This window comes from Heptranchias perlo, chromosome 7, assembly GCF_035084215.1.
Source record: "Heptranchias perlo isolate sHepPer1 chromosome 7, sHepPer1.hap1, whole genome shotgun sequence".
Classification (NCBI taxonomy): Eukaryota; Metazoa; Chordata; class Chondrichthyes; order Hexanchiformes; family Hexanchidae; genus Heptranchias; species Heptranchias perlo.
Genome location: NC_090331.1, coordinates 56708238 through 56732898, shown reverse-complemented (window position 1 = coordinate 56732898; position 24661 = coordinate 56708238). Strand labels below are relative to the sequence as shown.

The following is a 24661-nucleotide window of genomic DNA, read 5'->3' as shown; positions in this document are numbered from 1 at the left end:
AGTAGTTGAGGTGAATAGCATTTAAGAGGAAGCTCGATAAGCAGGGAGAAAGGAATAGAAGGATACTTTGAAAGGGGTGAGGTGAAAAAGGTGGGAGGATGCTCGTGTGGGGCATAAACACCGGCATAGACCTATTGGGCCAAATGGCCTGTTTATGTGCTGCAAATATTATGTAGTACTTATTTCAAATAAAGTAAAGGTAAATACAGCAGTACAAAATTCTATTTTTCAGGGGTTTATTCAGTAATTGCTCAACTTGAGCCAAGAGGTGAAGCTAAAAGTACTGCAGAACTTTGTGTATCAAGCCAAGGTAGGTACATTTGAAATTAATGCACTTTTTTAATGAAACAAAAACATTTCCTTTATTGTTTTATTAATTTTCACTAATGCTAAAATCTGTTGTTTACAGAAATCATCTTACAGCCCAGGAAACCTGGTGTGTAATCTGTTAAAAATCTTATATTCCAGTTCTTAAATTTTCCTTAATATTGCAATAAAGTATAAGCAGAACTAACTGTTTTCATCTCGTCTTTTAGTTAAAATATCAGAACTTTGTTAAGCAATAGTAAACGATGGCTGTATTAAATAACTTATATTACAAAAATATTTAAAACAAGCTAGTATTTGTTTTTTTCTTTATTTTAACTTTAAAACAGTATGCACGCACAAGATTCACTGGTGATCAGTAATTTAAAAGCTGCCTCTAACATTACTGTTTGTCATTGATGGTAATATTTTTTTTACATTTTCTCAAGATGTAGGTCAGATTTTAAAATCTAAAATACTGGTTAGAAATTTCATTTCATTTCTTGCATTAAATTGTTCAATAAAATAGTAAGAAAATGGGTCCTCAGGAAGAATGAATCGAAAATAATTATTCCTCCTTTTGTAATTCTTTAGATGTTCCTGATATTGGAATTCAAGTTGAAAAAATGCCATTTACAGGTAAAAGAGCAGTTAGCTTAGGAATGTATTATCAAAAGGGTATTGGTTCAATTGTAGAATCTATAGATTTCATTTTTTTTGCCAAAAGAGTTGCAAAATGAAAATTGTAATTAATTATTGTTTATTCATCAAAATCACATTTTGGATTCATGTACACACCTTTTAGCTGAATGTTTGAAGTTCCTTCCTGTCCTGTGTCTTTCGTTGTGATCTTTTTAGTAAGCTATATAAATGTATCTTCCTTGAATTTGCAAGAATTATTTGTTATTTACATATTTTTCCTCATCTCTGTTATAGAAGAAGAATGGATAGAAGAAAGAGGTAACATATTTATATCCTTTGTGTTTTAATAAGCTAAGGAGCTAACTAAATCTTAAATATTCCAGCATTCTAAAACAGCATCATGGAAACATACTTTGACTATGTAATTTCTTCATGTTATGCCAGTTCCATAAAAACAAATTTAGACTTTCTGAAGTTGTCTAGTCAACTGCACCTGAAAAGTTTCATGTGTCATTAAGAATGGTTTTCCTCTATCAAAATGTGTAATAACATTTACAGCATAATGTTTTTATAAACAGCATGTCTGCATAAGATGTGTGCCTTTAATAGAAATATTTGTACTGTCTATACTGTGAATACTGTGTATTCAGAAGTAATTTTTACTTTTGTGGGTAATGGAGAACTCCAGGTGCCGGATGGGCTGCCCGTTCCCCCCCACCCCCCGATTTTCTTTCCCATTGACTTTAGTCAGGTGGGGTGTATAATGGGCGGCCAATCCGCTACTGCTACTTTTCCACCACCAGCAAAAATTAAAAATCGGCAGTTGTGGGAAAAATTGTAGTTTTTCTGGGCTGTTTTCAGCTTATACCACACTGTGACACTGATGCTCACCAGAAATTGGACATCGGGCTTCATCTACATAAAACGGGCGAGCTGTAGACGTCTATCGAGCGTCCCAATGCAGCTCACAGGTCGGGCCCTGGAAAATTCAGCAGGCTCCAATGGGTATCCAACCGTCATGCAAGTTCTTCAGTCGGGGTGAGGCAAACTGGAGGGGGGTGAGCACAGGCTGACATTGGCCTGCAGCATTGCTGTGAATCCAGGAGAAGCACTGCTGCCCCTTCTGGCTCCACATTAAGGCAAGTAAAGAAACATAAAACTTGCCTTTTCTTCAGCAGCCCTCAGTGGTCTATTTAAACACTGCTGGTTAGGCCACTGTGGACCCTTGAAAACTGAGCAGAGTATTGGGGTCCTTAAAAAGGCATTAGGCACTTGATTAGCATATTCAAGGTGCCTAACGCCTGTTTTAAGTGGGTGCCCTTGACACTCATCGTACTTTTGGGAGGAATCTCCCGTTCAGTGCTTTTTATTTGGTCAATTCACTGAAACAGGATCAGCACGTTATAGGCTTTCATTCGCATTTTTTAAATGCACTTTTTCTGCAAGATTCATATTTTTTTAACTGAAGTAATAGTGGTGTAAAATAAAAATGTTTTTTTAAAGTTACTGAGGCTCGCACGAAGATTACTGAACATGTTTCTTTTGAAGAGGAAGTTTATGTCAGAAAAGGTACAGAAATGAATGGAACCTTGTGTTTTTTAACAAGTGTGATTTTTGTGATCTGTGCTATTATCATTTTATTCTTTATAAATTTTTTCTTTAAATAATCCCTCCTTTGTAATTGTTCTTTTTCTTTTATAATTACTATGATTTATTTCAGTGTCTTTTATTTATTGATTTTTGCCAAACTGTTGCATGAATTTAGGTCTCTTTGTATGTGTTTGTTTGTGTTGTTCCCCATCTTTTAGAGAAGGTTTTTGTTTAATTGTGGAAGTCTGATTACAATCAGTTAATTTGTACTTTATTGTTGTGTAATTAGTATAAAAATTGAAGAAAATGTGCATACGGCTATTTGAAAGAAAACAAAATTGCCCTTAAGATTGTCATAAAGAATTTTAAAATTTGAATATATTTAAATTAGTTTAATATTTTAGGTATTGAAATTAGTTAGCCTGCTTCTGAGACCTTTCTTAAGTGGTAAGCATTCAGGAGCATGTGAATTTTCAAAACTCAAGCTAAGTTGTCTAATTTTCTGGTAGCACTTGTACATATTTTTAGTATTTGCTGTAGAATGATATTTTCTGTGACTGTCTATCGTTAGTAATTGTTTGTCGTGCTCCCAGATCATGATCAAGCTTTTTTCTATATATAGCAGACTTTCCTGTATTTTCTTTGAATCTTCTTTTGCACTTTTTTTCTCTACACAACATAGCCAGAAATGAAAATGTACCAGAAAAATATGGAAACATCAACAGTACTATGGTAGTATTTTTGAATGTTAAATACATTTCACGTACTGAGTGTATCTCAAAAACTTAATAAACCTGTTATGTTATTGGACATATGCATACAAATTTACTGCATCATTTTAAATTCCGGAAACATGAGGGAACAATTAGTAAGAACCCGAAAAGACATTTATTTGGTGGTTTTCTTGCTGTTCTTTCCCATATCCAACTCAGGTACATTTTCTTGTACAATACAGGAATCTTTATAGATGTGAGAGCACAGAATGTTTGTTAATATAATTTGTTAAATGTGTATAAATGTTTTCTGTTAATTGATGTGGTCTACAATAACAATAATGTCTTTAAAGTGTCTGGAGTTGCCAGAGCGGCTGTACCTGAAAAAGTACCTGAAAAAGCTGTTCCCTCTCGGATTCCTCTTGTACAGGAGGCAGTTCCTCAAGAAGGTACAATGAGCTTGTAGTTTGTTTACAACAAAACTTCATGTATGTTCTGTGGTTCTTGTTAGCCTTCTTTGTGGTTTTCTCACAACAAATGCCAGCTTGTTTTATTTACTTTAGCTTATTCTTTATTTCAGTAGGGTTCTTTGAGATTTTATATACTTGATCAGTTACATTTCAAAGCTGCTTATGTTCGCATAATTGCTACTGTCTGTGTACATAACTATTACTGATATAGTTTTTAATGTTCTGTGAAAAGGTTTAAAATTGTAAAACTTTTGATTGCTTATAATTTTTGAACTCATTTAGAATTGTGTGTCTTTTGAAAATAATCCACATTGTTCATGTGTTTAAACAAATTTGGATCTGACCTGCCATAAGTTGTCAAGAAAATACCACTTCAAAAAGTTGTATCACCAACTCCTCTAAAAAATCAGAAGTACTTTGTGGGAAAAAAAGCAATTAAAGTCTTAACTGTATAGCGTGCAATGTGGTCTTCATGGAAAACTGTTGTGTTTTGTCTGCCTCTGTCAGAAACCATACTTGTTTCATGTTGTTTTTGTGTATTCATTTTTCACCATTCCATATGTAAGAGGATTGGCATAAAGAAAGCAGGGTACTTGTGAGCTATTATAATCCCACAATAATTCAGTACTTAAGGTTTTGTAAGGTCACCAGATTCATTGTTTGAGTCATGGATTTATTTTTCATGGGCAGCATACGGTAGTACAGAGAGAGGATACTAGGATGATGCCATTACCGTTTTTAATGACCTCACAATATCAGTGACGTCAAAGAATAAAAGTTTTTGTTTCATTTCTAAATTTCTGACTTTATTGAGATCCCTATGTTTTATGCAGCACTGTGTGATCCATCTATTGCCCCTTCGATTTCTGTCTGTACTTCCTTACTTGTTGCTTCTTGAGGCCATGCTACCTTCTTCATCTAGCATATGTGGTACAGTCGTGAATCTTTTTCATAAATGTCATCGGGGCAACCAACAATTGGAAGATGGACCTTATTGCTGTAAAGTGCATTGTTTAACAGCCTGACTAAATATTCAAACTCACTCAAACATCATTGGTTGCATGAAGTGTCAATAAAGGTAGTAGCAATGAATACTTGTTTGGCAGACCGACACAATTGCTAGATCTACAAGGCTGCCCTTTCTTCTTTGTATGGATACCTATTCATATCTCATCCTTAATGTTTGATGTGTCTGAAGCTATGTTTTGTATCCTGATGTAAACTGTTGTTTGTATAAAAATGTTTCTTTAAATATTCTCTTATGAGTATAATCAGAAAGTATAAAAGGTTATGGCCTAGATTTTCCTCCCATTGTATGAGATTTGGGGCAGCAGGTGGGGGAAGATGGGGCAGGGAGGCCTAGTATCGTTTCGCCTCTGGTCAAAAAACCCTGTTCAGATTTTCTCTGCCCCCGATGTGAGAAGCCTGGAGCACCCACTGCAATCCCTGCACTGAATGTAAATCAGATTAAATTTGGAAGTGATGTGCAACGTTGGATTTCCGTACCGTACCAATTCTTTTGTGCTGTTTTCGCCTTCTGAGAAGAAAGTAGAATGTGTGGAAGCCCTCCACTTGCCACAAAGAACTTGCATTTATTTATATAGCATCTTTCATAACCACAGGAAGTTCCAAAGCGCTTCACAGCCGATAAAGTATGTTTTGAAGTGTAGTTACTGTTGCAACTTGCGCATAGCAAAGTTCCACAAACAGTGATGAGATAAGTGGCCAGATAATCTGTTTTTAGAGGTATTCATCCACTTGAGAAGGCAGACAGGACCTGGATTTAGCATCTTATCTAAATGTCAGTACCCCTCAGAGTGCAGCATTCCCTCAGTACGATCACTGAAGCGTCAACCTATGTGCTCAAGTCTCTTGATTGGGGCTTCAACCCATGGCCTTCTGACTCAGAGGCAAGAGTGCTACCACTGAGCCAAGGCTGACAACATATGGAATGTAAGTGTAATTTAATAGGCGTGAGAACAGGTGCAGGAAACAAGCAAACATATATCAAAAGCAAAATACTGCAGTTGCTGGAAATCAGATAATGCTGGAAGTACTCAGCAAGTCAGGTAGCATCTGTAGAGAAAGAAGCAGAGTTAACATTTTAGATCGATGACCCTTCATCAGAACTTTCTGATGAAGGGCCATCGACCTGAAACATACACTCTGTTTCTTTCTCCACAGATGCTGCCTAACTTGCAGAGCATTTCCAGCATTTTCTGTTTTTAAGCAATTGCTTAAAAATGTCTTTCACCACCCCTTCCAAGTTAGGCTGTGAGTTGAGGAACACTTGCAGGAGCAGGAAAAGGGTGTGAAGGGTCTCATGCACTCTCATGGATATTTCAGGAAGTAGTACATGATGTTGTAATTGTAAAACATGTTTTTAACATTACATTGGTTCAAATTGTGACTGTCACCTCTTACTTTGGCTAACCTGGTGAGATCATTAGGCTTGTAATGGCAATGGTTGCTGGAGGTGGCACTCACTGCCAAGGCCACATCCTTCCATTGGACTATGCTCTTTGTGGGTCTCCTTACTTCACAGCCAAAAAACAAGTTTTTCCTTTGCCAGATTCCAGTCAGTAACACCTCAACTGTAGAATCTGAAAATTTGAGAATCTGAAGGCCCCGTGCCTTGGAGAAGCAACAGCCTGAGACATTGTAGTTATCCAAATAGCTGCACAAGTAAAATTGTCGCCTGGGCCGTTTAAGACCCAGAAAAAATAGGGCAGGATCAGAGCTGGGTCACACTGATGGTGGAAGTACAGTCCTGGTAAACCCACGATGGAGGAAAATCTAGTGCTACATGTACATATGTTTAGAAAATTAAAATTGTTGTTCCTATAATTGTTACAAATATTAGCTAATGAAAAACACATTTTGTTGAGAATGTGTAAAACCATATTTATATTACAATCATTACTATTTAGGTAACTTTTTATAATAGTTTCTTTTAACTTAATCTGTTAAGTTTTTATTTGGTTGCTAATATTATCATTGCTTCAGTGACCAGCAATTCTTATTAATTATTACTGGTGAATCTATATTAAAGATATAGATCCTTATTTGTGCTATGTTATTGATGTACATGCAATATGTTGCAGCAGCTTGTTTTTTGTTATTTGTATGTATCACATATATCAATAGATTACTTCAGATTTATAGTTGTCACTGATGAACTTGGCCAAAATTTTAAAATAAGTCACTTTTTTTAAAGTGCCAGAGATTTATAAGAAGCCTGTTACTGAAGAAGTTCAACTACCCATTATTCCAAGAAAAGAACAGGATGTTCTAGTAAAAGGTATAAAAATCAATGCAGTGTTTTATGCAAATGTTAATTTTAAAATGTTGTCTTTCTTTTGTGATGGCCTGTTAAAGCTCTTCCAGCACATTGGAAATTAGCGAGAACGAAATATAAAAGATGTCAGCAAGAATGTTTTATTACCCAGAATGATACCTGTTTGGAATAATCTGCTGAGCAAAGTAGTAGACAAAAATATGGTGCAAGATATGGTGCAACTACATACACACCCCTCAATCACACAATTTCCTGCGAGAAGCAGTAAAGCAAAGATAAAAACTATAGCCAATTCATGAAAACCTCTGGGAAATTTCTCTCCAACCCCCAAAGCTGTAGGAGACCCATTACAAACTACAGCTTACCTTCTATAACTAAAAATACCCTCTTCACTCTTAAGTTTGTAAATTTCCCTTTTAAAGGAGTGTAGCAAATCCATACCCACTGCATGTTTCAGTAAAGTTAGGGTTAAGGTTCCAGAGGGCAGTATCACCGTGAAAAGAAATATATCCTGGCATCTAAGCTAACTTTTTGCTTAAGGTTGTTATATGCATTATGTCTAGAACTACCATCCCTATCCATTTCAAATAACCTATCAAACTAGACTAAGTCCGACCTCATTATCATTTTAGAAAGTTCAATCATGCCCCCTCTAAGCTTGTGCTTTTCTAAAGTAAATAGCCCTAACTCTCAGACACTATTCTGATAACTAAGAGCCCTAAGGCTAGATATCAACCTAAAAGCCCTCATCTGCACCTTCACCAGAGCATCAATATCTTTCTATCCTTTAGCATGTGCAGGAAACAAAACCTGACACAATAGTCCAAGCAAAGACCTAAAAAGGCCTTGTGTAGCATAAATAAAGTGCTCTTTGTTTTATATTCGATGGTCCTTGCAATACACCCTAAAACATTATTTACCTTCACCGTAGCCACCTCACACCGCTTGTAAACTTCCAACAATTTGTCAATTGTTACCCCCAAGTATCTCCCTTGAACATAACTGTAGTTTCTGTACCCCAAATGCACATTAAAAAATGTCTGCCACTTATGGGCCCATTCCTCAAATTTATATAAATCAGCCTGCAGCCTATTAATTTAGTCTAAAAGGCTTACTTCTGTGCACATTTTCCTGTGATTGAATGAATTGCTTTCATCCAAATCATTAATGAAATTGATGAACAGCAGTAGTTCTAACATGGAATCTTGTGGAAGTTCATTTTAGTCCAGCTCCCGTTCATATCCACTTCTGTTAATGGCAAACTTATGTCTATGAGATTTTAACCAGTTACCTGTCCAGTATGATACCCGTCCAATGATCCTATATGACTTGAATTTTTCTAGTAGCCTTCTGTGTGGCACTTTGCCACATGCTTTTTAAAATCGAGATATATAACATCAACTGGATTGTCATCATCCACTATTTTGGACACTTCCTCAAAGGACTAAATAAGTTTAATGAGGTAGAAACTCTGCTTCCTGAAGCCATGCCGGGAATCTCAAATAACCACTGATCTCTCTAAGTGATCATAAATGAAATCCATGCAATGCCTTTCAACTTGTCAAACTGACAGCCTATAATTCCCAGGGTCAAATTTCTTCTCCTAAATAATGGGATCACCTAATTATGCTTCCAATCCATTAGAACCTTCCCAGACATCAAGAGCTATTGAATATGTGAATCAGTGACCCACATACAACCTCCTCCATTTCTATAAGCACTCTAGGGCAAATGGAATCAGTTCCAGCAGCATGATCATCAAAGACACGTTTGCAGTTATTTCTATTGTAGCATTTCTAGCTGCACATCTATCTAGTGCTATCAGGACTGTAGCATCATCATCATCAGTTTTGGGAACTGATGCACAGTGCCGATGCATTCTGTAGATTTGATTCCCTCTGATTACATTTTTGTAACAACTATCGATAATAGAAGCATTTGATGTGCACCCAACAAAAGTGGAAAAAAAAGTGTGGCTGCTTTCACATTTCACCCCCCACCCCCCACCCCTCGCCACGCACACACACATTTTGATTTGAAGTTTAAGTATAAATTGTAAAATTTTGAACATACTTTTTTTGTATTAGAGTTCCCACTAATATAAACATTACTTTAAGAGTCATGATTATCGGTATACATTTACCACTTCTTATTATATTCTTGACCTCAGATGGCTGTGCTTTGTGGTCTAATTGTTTTTATGTATGCTCTTGTTCCATATGTTTTGTTTCACTTTTAAACATTGTTGGCTGCAGAAGGTAAGCTGAGACATCAGCTGCTGATGCACACAGGCAGGAACGACTTTTGAACTAAAGTAACCTGAATTCAGTCCTGGCCTTGGCTGGCTGGAACCAGTTTGAATTAACTAAGTTTTGAGAAAAACAAAGGAAATGTGATAAGACACTGGCTCCCCGGCGGGGAATTGAACCCCGGTCTCCCACGTGACAGGCGGGGGTACTTGACCGGAGGTTACCAGTTACGGTTACTGGCTTAGTACAAAGAGGAGAAGAGTCAATCTCTCTTAACTCTCAATTCACTTTATTCACGCCGTTAGATCATATACATATAGCTTATACGTCTGGTTAGATATAGGCATGCAGTTTACACCAGGTTATACAGTTTTATACCCAAACTAAGATCTAAACGCACACCCACTAGGTTTCTCTGACACTCCCTGAGTGGTCACAGAATATAAAGGATAATACCCAATATCATTTTCTAAAAATGAAAATGTTCTTTAAAGTGCCTAAGAAGCCTGTTGCTGAGGAGGTTGAACCAGTTACTGTTCCAAGAAAGGAAATAGCTCCTCCAACAAAAGGTATGGAAATATACATACCATACTTTTAAAATGACTCTTTCAAAATAAATCACATGTTCTAGCTGGTTATTGTGTGAATGTGCGTTCGTGTTGTGTCCTGATTCTTTTGTATACTGTTTTTATTGTTTGCTTACTTATCCATTACATTGAGGGGCACATTAAATTAGAAACACTGGTTTTGGGGGACTTTGCTCTTATTTATAAATTTTAATTAAAATATATTTTCAGTGAATATTACAGTTCTAGTAATGAGTGTATTCTCATTTTGGTTAATTTATCAATAATTAGTGTTATTGTAACTAAAATAAATTAACTTCATAACTTACAAAGTTTTTGGGGGAAAAGGGTAATTATTACAAGTAGCTTAGTTTTAAGCTTTTTAATTTGTAAAATCATAATGGTTGCTTAGTTGATTTATTTTTATGCTACAGTTACTTATCAGTAAACATTAGTAAAACATGCATGCATGAGAACATATAGATGGGGTAGTAGGTAAACCAGAAATTAATGAAACGCAATGGGTCTTGATTAGTATTTTGCTTCCTGAAAATTGCTATTAGGAAATCTTCAGAGATTGCAAATTAACCTACTGGCGATCAAGGCTGAGAATACCTATCATCATGCTACACATTATATTCGGACCTAAATCTTTAATACTGCAGAATTACCTATGTCCAACTTTATTTCGAAAAGGAACTTGAAATTTTGTTGAACAGACATCTCTATCTTTCTGCTTCCTAACTCGGCAGTATGGTTGGCACTAGCATGTCTAGTCAAAAACATAATCATGCTCTTCCAATAGCATAGAACTGCTATAAGCCAGCTTGTTCGGAAAGTAATTCTGGGGACAACACCATAGGCTGTATATGGGGGAAGGAGTTCTTTCTATAAAGAAGCATAATCGCAGTGCTACCAGAAGTGATAGGAAGTATGGAGGAAAGTGTGGAGATTTGCAGCTAAAATCACTTATGCTAGTTGAGAACTGAACATTAAAATATCCAAAGGATTAGTGTGTAATTAAGGTGGCTCATAGCTGCTTGATTGATTAACTAGGTTGCATAAAGCAATAATAACTGAATGTATACCAGAGCCATGATGCAAACTGCGAGATTATTGTGTGATTGGCATAAGATGATAGACTGTGTAATGTACTAGTTGCTTCTTTTGTGTTTAATGTTATGTGTATTTCTGTGTTAAAATGTTTTAAGTACACGTCTTTGATTTTTTTTTGTCCAAAAATTAAATTCCTTGAAGCATCAGAGGTTCCTGAGTTTGTTCCTGAAGAAGTGAAACCAGTTACACGAAAAGAAAAGGTTGCTCCAATAAAAGGTACAAAAGAAGCACCATGTTTTCTATAGCATTGTTCCTAAGCAAAACAATATTTCATTTTGTCATTATCTTGGAAAGTATTTCTGTCTTAGAGGCTTCAGATCGCCAATGCTCTACTTAATCTTATTTTATGAAATGTATTGTTTTAATTATTTGCTTGTGAATTTGTGCCATTCTATTGCTGTAGTGTAAAATTGTGCTGTCCTTGTACTTGAAATAATTTTGGTACTATCATTGTGCATAAGCATTAAGCATTAAAACACAAAGTATTTTAATAACACCAGTATTATATAAATTTGAATTTTGCATTGAATTTCTTAACCAATGGCTTGCGTTGAAAACTTTTAGTCCATTACTTGGACCTATTGGTAACCCCTGTGATGAAGCTGTTGAAACAACTGTTTGCTTTGATGCATCATAAATGCACAGCTCTTTGGCCGGTTTTTCTTGTTGCCTCAATGGAGTTTGCCCTATCATACTGTATGCATGCAATTGATATCATAATTACTATCTTTTGGTACTTATCTTCAAGGAGCAACAGCTCAGTGATGGACTGCCACACCCACAAGGGAAGATGAGGACCATGATTGTATTTCTTTGTTTTCCTAGGTTACCAACCTCATCAAATATAAAGGGGGGGGCGGGGGGAGTCTACTTCCAAGTCATTTTACATAGTTTACGTAGAATCTATGTAATCAATTTTGTTCAAATATAAGGTGGGGGGGGAGTCCACTTCCAAGTAATTTGAAATTGAAAACTATCTTTTAAACTTTTATCTTTTAATCTTTTAGATTATCTTATTATAACTTAAGCAAGAGTTTATAACAAACCTACTGCATCTTACTCCTCTAGCATGCTGGCTGCTAACAGTAACTTACACAGGGTGCAACAAGTGTGCAACCTGGCTCTTATGGCTGGGCTCAAAGCGAGTAATTGGAAAATCAGAGTGTGCATCTTTAAATCCTCCTGCCCTTCAGGCTAGGCTTCTGGTTCGCTGCAAGCCACTATTCATTGTTCGTGTACCACTGTCAGAAAGTGATAATGTCAGAGTTTTGTCATTGTTAATGGCCTATTTGCACTCTCAGTGCCACCTGCTCATGACCAACCAGTCTTGGTTGTAATTTTGAGTTATCCACAAAGTGTTACAGGCACCAGATTTTTCCTTCTAGAAAAAGGTTAACTTTTTTTTAGTTCATTCATGGGATGTGGGCGCCGCTGGCAAGGCCAGCATTTATTGCCCATCTCTAATTGTCCTTGAGAAGGTGGTGGTGAGCCGCCTTCTTGAACTGCTGCAGTCCATATGGTGAAGGCACTCCCACAGTGCTGTTAGGTAGGGAGTTCCAGGATTTTGACCCAGCGACGATGAAGGAACGGCGATATATTTCCAATTCGGGATGGTGAGTGACTTGGAGAGGAAGGTGCAGGTGGTGGTGTTCCCATGTGCCTGCTGCCCTTGTCCTTCTAGGTGGGAGGTGCTGTCAAAGAAGCCTTGGCGAGTTGCTGCGGTGCATCTTGTAGATGGTATACACTCCAGCCACAGTGCGCCGGTGGTGAAGGGAGTGAATGTTTAGGGTGGTGGATGGGGTGCCAATCAAGTGGGCTGCTTTGTCCTGAATGATGTTGAGCTTCTTGATTGTTGTTGGAGCTGCACTCATCCAGGCAAGTGGAGAGTATTCCATCAAACTCCTGACTTGTGCCTTGTAGTTAGTGGCAAGGTTTTGGGGAGTCAGGAGGTGAGTCACTCGCTGCAGAATACCCAGCCTCTGACCTGCACTTGTAGCCACAGTATTTATGTGGCTGGTCCAATTAAGTTTCTGGTCAATGGTGACCTCCAGGATGTTGATGCTGGGGGGTTCAGCGATGGTAATATCGTTGAATGTCAAGGGTAGGTGGTTCGACTCTGTGTTGTTGAAGATGGTCATTGCCTGGCACTTGTCTGGCGCGAATGTTACTTCCAGGAGACTATTTCCCTGGCTGAGTTTTTTCTAAATTGATGTAGTATTTTCTATAAGGAAAGCGTAATTCCATTTACATTCTTTATCGCTAGAAAAAAAATCTCTAATTTTAAAGCTAATATAGATTGTTTAAAATTGGTTGAAAGACCTTAACTTAGAAAATCCATTGATCTTAACTGCCTCTGCTTCACTGATGCAAAATCATGTACATAAATAGTTGAGGTCAAGTTTACAGAGGGTGGAAGATGGGAGGCCAGCCAGGAGAGCATTGGAATAGTTGAGACTGGGGGTAACAAAAGCGTGGATGCAGATTTCAGCAGCAGATGGACTGAGATAGGGGTGGAGATGGGCAATATTACGGAGGTGGAAGTAGCCGATCTTGGTGATGGGGAGGATTATGGAGTCAGAAGTTCAACTCCAGGCCAAATAGGACGCCGAGATTGCGAGCAGTCTGGTTCAGCCTCAGACATTGGCCAGGGAGGGGGATGGAATCAGTGGCTAGGGAATGGAGTTTGTGACGAGGGCCGAAGACAATGGCTTCGGTCTTCCCAATATTTAATTGGAGGAAATTTCTGCTCTATGGATGTCGGACAAACAGCGAGACAAATCAGATGCGGTGGAAGGGTCGAGAGAGGTGGTGCTGAGGTAGAGCTGGGTGTAGTCAGCATACGCATAGAATCTGACATTGTGTTTTCAGATGATGTTGCCGCAGTGGCAGCATGTAGATGAGATATATGAGTTATGTGTTGGAAAGGAAAATACAATTTGGATGCCACCATTGTATGACTTTCATTAAATGTTTGAATAAATGTCATTTTTGTTTTTGATAAGCTTTTGCTAAATATAAAAAATATTCTTTCAAGTGCCAGAAGTTGCTGTGAAACCTATTCCTGAAGAACCAGTTCCTGTTCGAAGGAAAGAGGAAATCACTCCAGTAAAAGGTACAAAAAATACAAGATTTATACAAATATTTTCCCATGTGATATGGTAGTTTATTGTTGACATTGAGGTGACAATGTTGTCTTGTTTTCATGATAATCTCTCAAATCAAAGTTAGAACTCTTCTGACTGCTTATTGTACAAAAAATACTCGTATTCTCAATGTCCGTTATGAACATGTTACAATGTTGTGATCATTGTTCATAGTTTGCATGTGTATAGATCACGAATATTATGATAGCGTTAACATTGCTTAATAATTTGGCAATACATCAATTAAATTGGAGTGAAGCCATTTTTTGCAAAATTCTGGATTAATTTTTGTCACTGATTAAATTCTGATCATGCTGTTGGAAAAATGTGAATAACAATACTCAGTAAACAATTAATTTATTAGGAAAAAGAGTAAAGAGCCTTTTGTATTTTATTTTAACAAATATAATATATCAAAGTAAAAATATTCCATTAATTCTAGTCACTGAAATTCCCAAAGGAAGCACATTACTTACATAAGTACCAGTAATTGACGCAGCTTTACTGTTATGTTATTGTTATAAGAGAAATTGTCTGTCATGTGTTGTCCTGTTTGGTGTTAAGATACATTCTGTATATTTTCTAAAATGGTTATAGTCTTTAAAAAGATAATGTTATTTTAAAGTGCCAGAGATTCCTAAAAAAGCAGTTGCTGAAGAAGTGAAACCAATTATTATTTCAAGAAAAAAGGAGGTTCCTCCACTAGAAGGTATAATATACACAGAAGGATTTTATACAAACTTCATTCCCATATAATTTAGTATCATCTTCATCAGATCAGAATGCAAGCATGGTTTTTCTTCCGAGTCATCTCATACGTCCTAACCGGATCCCTGCTTTTGATGATGCTTATGGTGTCATTTATGATCTTCATACTTATTCCTGATTGTATATAATGTTATGTTTTATTCTGTTGTGATGTAGTGGAATCATTTACATGTCTCATTTGTGCGTATTGTTCTTTCTTTTTTGTAGAAATTAGGTAATATTTCTTGCTGTAAAAATAATAAATGAGAATTTGATCTGGAACATTTGAATCAGCAGAGAGTTGATGATATCTAGTTTTCTATAACGCCTATTCAGAAATTAAATCACGGCTTTAATTTTTAAAAAAAGTTTCAGTGGTTCTCAATTGAAATTGTTTGATTGCTAGAGCAAGATTTTAGGATTTGTCAGTTATTTAAAGAAAGCAAACCATAATTTTGTATGCAAATAATCAATACTTTAACTTAAGTGTTGACTATTTCCCACAGCAAGAGTTATTTTTATTTATTAATTTGTAGCGTGAGTTGTCAAAATCAATCATTTGGATAAGGAATATTTTCCTCCAGCAAATAAAATTCTAGAAGCCAAGTTCAAAGAAAATGTTGACTCCTAATGGTTCAATGAGTAAGTGGGATTGAGATGACTGATCAGAAAGGCCCATCTTCAGCTCCAGGATGAGTTAGCTGATTTAGTGGTGGTGGAGCTAAGTAATGCTACAATTCTTCTTACCATCCCCAGTCTAGGGAAGAGGAGGGAATTTCTGATTATCTTCTAGAATCAGGGTTGGCTCTAATGGCCCCAAGAACAAGTAACCTACTGACCAAGCTGCCACTGTGTAGGAAGTATGCAATGTGAAGGGGGCTTTTACCTTGCACTCCAAATGAGATCATTACATTTATTTCTGCATTGCAGCCAGGTCCTGGTGATAATGTTGGGTGCATTCACATGTTGTACCATCTCTCACCATGCCAATTCACCAATTTGCCTTGGCACCCACCAACCATTGAAGGGGAAAAGGGCCTACTTTTTGTTTTGAATTTACACCACCAGCTTCTCCACAGCTCTATCTGAAAATCTCCAGGCACTGCTTGAACTCTTCTTATCCCCAGACATTTTCCTGCAGCTTCACTGCTTTGATGACAAAAAATGCACCTCTCCTTTAAAATGCTGTAGGCCTTTAAGAACCTGCAGCAGCATCTGATTTCCCACTGCCGAATCGGCAAGATGTCTATGGGGAGCACATTTCATGCTGGCACTTGACTCACTCATGCAAATTAGGGATGATCTGGAAATTGGGTTGGGTTCTCCCACAAATTTGTCCAGATTGCTGTTGCTTCTAATCCATACACCTCCTGATGAGAGACCAAAATTGAACCTAATGTCTCCAGTAGTTGAGTACAGTTAAGCAGCTATCATAATGCACAGTTTCATTATCTCCCTCATCCTTTCCTTGAATGACAAAATCAGACGGTATTGTACATTTTTGATATACATTCTTTTAAAACCATCCTGTTTTTTAAAGTGCCAGAGGTTCCTAAGAAGCCAATTGCCGAAGAAGTAAAAGCAGTTATTGTGCCAAGAAAAGAAAAGGTTGCTCCAGCAAAAGGTACAAAATTACTCAGAGACTCTTACACCAAAATTATCTTTACATAATGCAGCATTCTGTTGTTTCCATTATACTGAAAACGACAGCTACTTTTCATGCTTGACTCTTCAGTCTGAATCAAAACCTCTTTTTGAGGTTTACACCAATATAATTTCTCTTTATGGATTTATACTGTCCTGTCACACTGTAGTGAAGTTAAAGCACACATTTTTTTTTGTTTAGGTTACTCATGCTCTTTGATTTAAGCAAATAGCAATTTAATATTTTTATTATAATGCTTAGATGGAAATGTTGCATTGAACATTTGGATGTTTGCAGAAGTTAATATCTACTTGAAAACAGGTTCACTTTTTAAAACAATTTTAAAATCAATTATTATTTTGTAACTTGGATCATTTGAATTGAAAAAATATAAATAAACAGTGAAATAAAATTGCTTAATTTATAAAGATAGTAAAGAATAATTTTTATATTATTATATCAGTGCAGCAGGATCCACAATATTACCAGTAATGTTATTTTAACACTGCAGTTAGGTCCCTGTCACATTTCAGGATTTTTTGGCCATTTTTCCACCGAAAATATTTAGAAAAATAGTTACTTTTAATGTTAGGCTTGTAAAAGCATAGTGTATTTCAGCAAGATTAAAAAAAGAGGCTGAAACAAAAGATAGCTACGATGCTGATGAGCTAGTTTAGATGTCGTTTCTCCATATACTGTAAATAATAAACTTATCACATCATATCAGTTCTTGTTTCACCAAGTGTTTGCTTGGTCCACCTTCATAGAGATTGAAGCAGTATACATGCAAAAGTTGTCTTGTTGATTTAGTGTTTGTTTGTCGTTACAAGAGCAAACGTCACTTTAAGTTAGCGTCGTCCGCTGTGTATTTCATGTCGTAATTTGTTGCTTAAATTTCTTCAAAGTGCCAGAGGTCCCTGAGAAACCAATTCTTGAGGAAGTTAAAACCATTACTGTGCCAAAAGAAGAGATTGTTCCAGCTAAAGGTAAAAATGAATACACAGAAGATTTTATATCAACAGTCTTCCTACATCGTGTGGTCTCTTGTTCTCACTATTGTGGTCATTTTCAAATCCTGTTTCTTATTCAAATGCTACTTGTTTTCTCCATGTTTGTGTCTTTATGCTGTTCAGTTACACTGTTGCAACCTCATATATTGGCCCAAATCTTGCTGGAGCGTGGCATGTACCATCAGCTAGACTTTTTCCTGCACCTTTCAGCTCAAAATGTTTTTGCTCTGTAAGCTGCTGGAAGTGTGAGCTGATCTGGGGCCTTAGTGAACGACAGGACCAACAGTCTATCTCCTTAACCAATGAGATTTAAGGATTGAGAAAGAAACAGAGGAACGACGGAGAAGGAAATGGAGTGAATTAGAGTCAAATCAGATACAGAAAGAAAAATAGAGGGAAAGAAAGATTGCATTAAGAGAGAGAGAAAAAAGAGACAAAGGAAAAGTAAGAAAAAAATAAAAACAATTAAAATTAATTTTTTTTTAAATCTCTAAGAAGAATTTACTGCATTAAGGAATGAGACTCAACAGTTTAAATTGTTCTCTTTCTGGGCTGGAGAGGTTGATTGATATTGTATTAACAATTATCACATTGTTAAAAGGGTACTTACACTGTTAAGTACAAACCCTAACTTTCTCGGCGAGTTTAATGTGGAAATCCAGCAAGTTCTTAAAAATAACGGGGAGGTTGAGGGCGAGATGCTATTTATGCAAGGCAAACGGTGGAGCGCTGTAAATCGACCAACAAGTTATGGCGATTCGCAACACACAGCATATCTCTTCTTCACCTGAACCTGCTGGCCGATTTGCGCATTAATAACGGCATGCATCATGAACTTGCCATTATTTTTCCAGGAAGATTTAGGTCAGTATGCTTTAAACTTTTTTGTATTGTTCATACTGTCATAGCAGTAGCTGTACATGTTGAAAATACCTAAATACTTTTATGGTAATGTATCAAATCAATGTGAATTTGATCATGAACCTTCACAATTATACAGAAATTTAATAAAAATGCTGTTTAATTGAATATATAAACCAATAGAAATACCATGATTGTTAAAACAATATATTTAGGTCTCATTTATGTCAGTTACTTTTGTCATGTCTGTTGCATGTTATCTATTTTTGTCTTAAACATCTTCAAAGCTATGTAAGTTTTCTTGGCTGAATCGTGATGGTAAAAAATAATAATGTTCTTTCAAGTTCTGGAGATCCCCAAGAAGCCAGTTGCTGAGGAATTGAAACCAATTACAGTCCGAAGAAAAGAAGAGGTCATTCCAGCTCCAGGTATAAAAACACAGAAGGTGTCATCTAGGTTTATTCTTACATAGGAAGCATCTTATTCTTTCCATTATGGTGGAAATGATTCCTACTTTTTATGGCCATCACATAAAGTCTTTCCCAGACCCTGCTTTTGCTGCTGCATATTAAGAACAGTATTTGTCTTCTCAGTTTGTATGAAATTGTGATGTTCTGTTATATTGTTCACAATGTTCTAACAGATGTTATAACATGCAGGAAAAAATATTTGTCTGATAACACGTTAACAATGAAATTGATATTGAATATTCACATTTACAATATTCTGAGGTTCGTGCTGTTTAATTCAAACTGCTAAAAATAATATGAATAATGTATTAGTGATTACATGCTGATTTGTGTCATTGCATTGGGCAAGTGTGAATAAAATAATTTTTTAATGAAAAGCTTAGTTTATAAAGATCATAATGCTTTTTAAAAAAACATATTGCCAAGCTTATTTTATTGTAAAATATTTTATCATTATGTTTTCCTAAACTAGAGGTTGTTAATATATTTAAACATTTCAATCTCACATGGTAAAGATTTACCAGAAGAGTGAATTGAACACAATTGGGTAATTATCTGTCCTGCAGAAAGAAACATTTGAAATCTATGAGTCCAGATCTAAGTATGTGGTGTAATAAATGAGACCTCAACAATCACCTGAGTAAAAACATTAGTTCAAAACTACACAGATTAGAAGTAATCAACTGAAAAATGTAATACAGAATTTTAGATTATAAGCAAATAAATCAGAAAGTCAGATCCTTCTACTCTGCCCAATAATGCTTCTTAGCCATAACTTCAGATCTACCGTTTCTCACACCAGCAATCTTAAAAAGTCTTGGATTGAGATTGACAATTTAGTACCAAATTTGAAGCATTTTTATGCTTTGGGCCCATTTCCACTATGAACTGCATTGAGACTTTTTCAACTGATTGAACCTTTACAGCCAGCAACATCCCATTAGCATGCGCTGGATTTCAATCCAGATCCCAAAGATAAAAGGACTGTATCTAACCCATTGCACCATTCTGTCGCTAACTGTAAACATATGCTTTTATTTTGCATGTACATAAATACCTGCCTCTTTAATTGAATAATTGTGTTATTATGAAAGAGAATGTATTTTATTTCTGTATCATGGATCTCATGTTGTCCTAATTTGTCTCTTGCAAGTTCCATGTTATCGTGATCTGTTTAAATATTATCCAAGTTATGTGTATATTCTTGAATGAATCTCATCTTAAATTAATAATGTTCTTTAAAATGCCAGAAATCATTAAGAAGACCATTCCTGAAGAAGTTAAACCAGTTACTATTCCAAAAAAAGATATTATACCAACTAAAGGTATAAAAAGCATTTTTAATAGTCTAGCTCTTATGTAATACTGTGTCCTGTCTTCAGTTATGATCATTGTTACCTTTCATTGTCAAGTTATAATCTGTGTTTTCTTCTAGTGCTTCTTGTTACTTAAATGCAAATTGGCATCTTCATATTTGTCAATGTGTGTTATTCTGTTACAGTGCTGTGGCATCGTGGTTTATGTTTAAAATCTGTGTGAATTTGTCATAAACAGTAGCTCTAACAGATATAAAATATTTGTGTAATATGGACATGGACTATGATCTTGAACATTCAGATCTTTACTGAACTTAAACATAAAATCAATAGAAACAAATATGAATATTAATGTGTTATTATTACATGATGACTTGGATCACTTCTTTTTGGAAAAAATAAATAAGATAGAAAGCATGACATTAATTATAAAGTCAGTAAGGAATTTTAATGTTTCTTATTATCATAGTATCATAGTAAGTACAGCGTAGGAGGAGGCCATTCAGCCCATCATGCTTGTGTCAGCTCTTTGACAGAGCTATCTAATTAGTCCCATTCCCCTGCTCTTTCCTCATAGCCCTGTAAATGTTTTTCTTATCAAGTATTTGTCCAATTCCCCTTTGAAAGTTGCCATTGAATCTGCTTCCACCACCCTTTCAGGCAGTGCATTCCAGACCATTAAAACTCGCTGCATAAAAACTGTTTGCTCATGTCGCCTCTGGCTCTTTTGCTGATCACCTTAAATCTGTGTCCTCTGGTTACTGACCCGTCTGCCACTGGAAACAGTTTCTCCTTACTTACTCTATCAAAACTGTTCATGATTTTGAACACCTCTATCAAATCTCCCCTTAACCTTCTCTGTTCTAAGGAGAATACCCCCAGCTTCACCAGTCTCTCCACATAACTGAAGTCCACCATCCCTGGCACCATTCTAGTAAATCTCTTCTGCACCCTGTCTAAGGCCATGACATCCTTCCGAAAGTGAGGTGCCCAGAATTGAACACAATACTCCAGCTGAGCCCTAACCAGTGTTTTATAAAGGAAGCATAACTTCCTTGCTTTTGTACTCTATGCTTCTATTAATAAAGCCAGGATCCGATATGCTTTTTTAATAGCCTTCTTAACTTGTCCTGCGACCTTCAAAGATCTGTGAATGTGCACCCCCTTTAAAATTGTACCATTTAGTTTATATTGCCTCTCCTCATCTTGCCAAAATGTATCACTTCACACTTCTCTGCGTTAAATTTCAACTTCCTTTTCCCCTCGTAGGGATGAGCCTACTCTGTACCTGAACCAACTCCTCCTTGAAGGCCTTCCTATTATGGTGCTAAATATATTCTGTCAACAAATCCATTGCTACCAGATAGTATTTGACTGATTAATGACAGGACAACAGTAACCACCACTTGCATTTATATAGCCCTTTTAACGTAACAAAACGTTCCAAGGCACTTCATAGGAGCATTATCAAACAAAATTTGACACCAAGCCACATAAGGAGATATTAGATCAGGTGACCAAAAACTTGGTCAAAGAGTTAGGTTTAAAGGAGCGTCTTAAAGGAGGAGAGAGAGGTAGAGAGGTTAAGGGAGGGAATTCCAGAGCTTAGGGCCGAGGCAGCTGAAGGCACTGCTGCCAATGGTGGAATGAAGAAAATCGGGGATGCGCAAGAGGCCATAATTGGAAGAGTGCAGAGATCTCAGAGGGGAAGGAGGAGGTTACAGAGATGCACAAATGACAGAAGTTTTGATTTTATAATTGTCATTTGATTGTCATTTGATTGGAAGAGTACATGTCTTGTGTTCGTTTCATCTGTCACATATGTTTCATGCCTTCAGTTTTTAAGTATCTTCATTGTCATATATTACACATTCTTGAATTAATCTGATATAAAACAAAATTGTCCTTTTGAAGAACCAGAGATTCGTAAGAAGCCAGTTGCTGAAGAAATGAAACCAGACACTATTCCAAAAAAAGAAGAGATTACTCCAGCGAGAGGTAGAAATATATACAGGACATTTTATACATGCTTTATTCATATATGACATGACAACATGTTGTTATAATGAGAACAATTTCTGCTTTTCATAGTCATCTCTTGAACCCCAGCCTTGCTTTGGTGCTGCTTGTTCTTTAGATGCAGTCTGTCTTCTTTGTGTTTTTATGAGTTTGTGATGTTCTGTTATAATGTTGCGTATTCATGCTTTGTATTGTATATCAACCAACTAGGGAGAAATTTTTGAATGACTTAAAGGGAAATTTAAATTTGAATATTTGCATTTATGCAGAAACTAATATTTGAACTGAATGCTAATTCATTAGAACAGTTCTGAATTTTACTTTTTTAAATTTAGTTATATATACCAACTTAGATCAATTATCTTGAAAAGTTTAAACAAAATTATTGGCTAATAAAAGTATTTAATTTGTGAGTCTATAACGTATTCTTTTATTTTGTTAGCTGAAATAATACTGAAGTGTATTTTTCTCTGTGTGTAAAGTTAAAGAAAAATAAGTAAACTGGTGACAGTTTAGTACAGGATTTTTTTTAACTTTACACAGAGGAAACTGCCCAATTATATCAATGTAAAACTTCTCTATTACCAGTTAATGCTCAGTTGCCTCAATAGAGCACATTTTTATACAAGTAATTCTCTTTTTGATTTAAAAATCATGCATTTTCAAATGTAAATACAATCCTATATTAGTATCTCCTGTCATACGTGTGTTATGTTGTATTGGTTTGTTGTTTAAACACCTTCAGAGTTTTGTACATTTTACTGAATTAATTTGCTCTTAATATATCAATGTTCTTTAAAGTGCCAGAGGTTCCTAAGATGCCTGTGGCTGAAGAAGTGAAACTAGTCTCTCTTCCAAGAAAAGAGGCAGTCACTCCAGTCAAAGGTATAAAATAAACACATATTGTATCCAGTGTTAAATGTTGTATGTTATATTTGTATGATTTTTTTTGCCATTATCTTTTGTGTGTCTGTTTTTCGTCATAACATCTTCTTTGACATTAAAGCAAAAGAAGGGTTTAAAATTAATTCTTAATACAGTGAGAACGAAATGGCAGTTTGACCTTAAACACTTGAATTTGTGCAGATGTTAGTGTTTTTTAATTCTACTCAATCTGACATTTTTTATGTCCAGTGATTCCATGTTGACTTGGATAAATATAAATGGGAAGTATGATTCAAAATAATTAAACTAAATTGTAAATTTGAAAATAATTAAACTAATTTAGAAAGACAATTTTTTTTCAATAAAATTATGTTAGCAAAGATGCCAATCTAGCATTACATAAATATTGCTATTTTGACCAATTACTGATCAAATACAGCAAATTATTTATATGAGCACTTTGGCTGACTAATTTATCAGTTGCGTTAATCATTCAAGAGAATATGTTCATCCTGTTAGTTTCAATCTGTTATGTTGGTTCACCTGGTCTCAATTAGTGCAATATCATTAAAGACATACTTGTTTATTTGAGCTAATAAAACAATAATAATCTTCAAAGTGCCAGAGATTCCTAAGAAGGCACCTGCTGAAGAAATTAAACTAATAGCTATTCCAAGAAAAGAGGAGGCCCCTCCTGCTAAAGGTACAGATCCAATAGAGGTAATAGCTTTAACATGTAGGGAAACCGATTATTTTTTGATAACTTGATGTCAATAACATTGGAAAATGATTTTAGACATTTCAATTTGTACCGACAGTATTGAGGAAGATTTCCACAGTTTGCGAATCAACAGCATATTTTCAATTTTGCTATAAATAGTGAAAAGTAGAAACTTTCTCCCAATATTTAGATTAAGTCAAAGTCACTAGAGATGGTATGTTTTGATTAGTTATTACAAGGTGAATTGGATCATTACATTAGGAAAAGTTTGAACAAAAATACCGTACTTTTGTAAAGACTGTAGAATATGTTAAAAGTATGGGTAAATATATATTCCATCAGTGCACAAAGTTCATTTTCCTCTTGATGTAATTGTTATGTTGATTCACAAGAAAATATCACCTTGTGTTAGTTGGTCTGCCATATTTGTTTCATGTTTTGTTGACATTATATGTCTTCAAACTTTTATACATGTTCTTTGAGTGAATCTTATCTTAAAAGAATTATGTCATTTAAAGTGCCAGAGGTTCCTACGATGCCAATAAAACCAGGAGAAAAGCCGATCTTTATTCCAAGAGATGAAGTTGCTCCAGCTAAAGGTACAAAAACACAAAGATACTCTTATAATACAGCGACCTGTTTACACCATTAGAATGATAGCTTAATTCTTAACTAGTGTGACATTACCTTCACATTAATAGTGAAAACAACTTCTACTCTTCATGGTAATTTCTCAAACCCTATCCAGAATATTAAATTGATCATCTCTATATTTATTTGTCAATCTATTTGTTTTGTTACAATGTTGCGACATTGTTATCTGTATGTGTTGTTCATGCGGTAACTGCTCTAACATGTATGGAAACCGATTTTTTTTTGCTAACTTCATGTCAA

At 35.8% G+C, this 24661-nt stretch overlaps 1 protein-coding gene across 16 annotated transcripts in view; it reads left to right on the top strand.

Moving 5' to 3' along the window:
• ttn.2 (titin, tandem duplicate 2) overlaps positions 1–24661 on the top strand; it is a 373025-nt gene that overhangs the window by 154538 nt on the left and 193826 nt on the right. For 14 of the 16 annotated variants that reach the window (XM_067987638.1, XM_067987650.1, XM_067987647.1 and 11 more), the window contains 11 exons: positions 233–310; positions 410–436; positions 901–945; positions 1243–1266; positions 2452–2517; positions 3605–3700; positions 6939–7022; positions 9763–9837; positions 11092–11166; positions 13985–14062; positions 16381–16464. In XM_067987638.1, coding sequence (XP_067843739.1) covers positions 233–310; positions 410–436; positions 901–945; positions 1243–1266; positions 2452–2517; positions 3605–3700; positions 6939–7022; positions 9763–9837; positions 11092–11166; positions 13985–14062; positions 16381–16464 — 732 coding nt within the window. The remainder of the gene's footprint in view (positions 1–232; positions 311–409; positions 437–900; positions 946–1242; positions 1267–2451; positions 2518–3604; positions 3701–6938; positions 7023–9762; positions 9838–11091; positions 11167–13984; positions 14063–16380; positions 16465–24661) is intronic. The other 2 variants (XM_067987634.1, XM_067987636.1) reach the window with 2 other exon arrangements.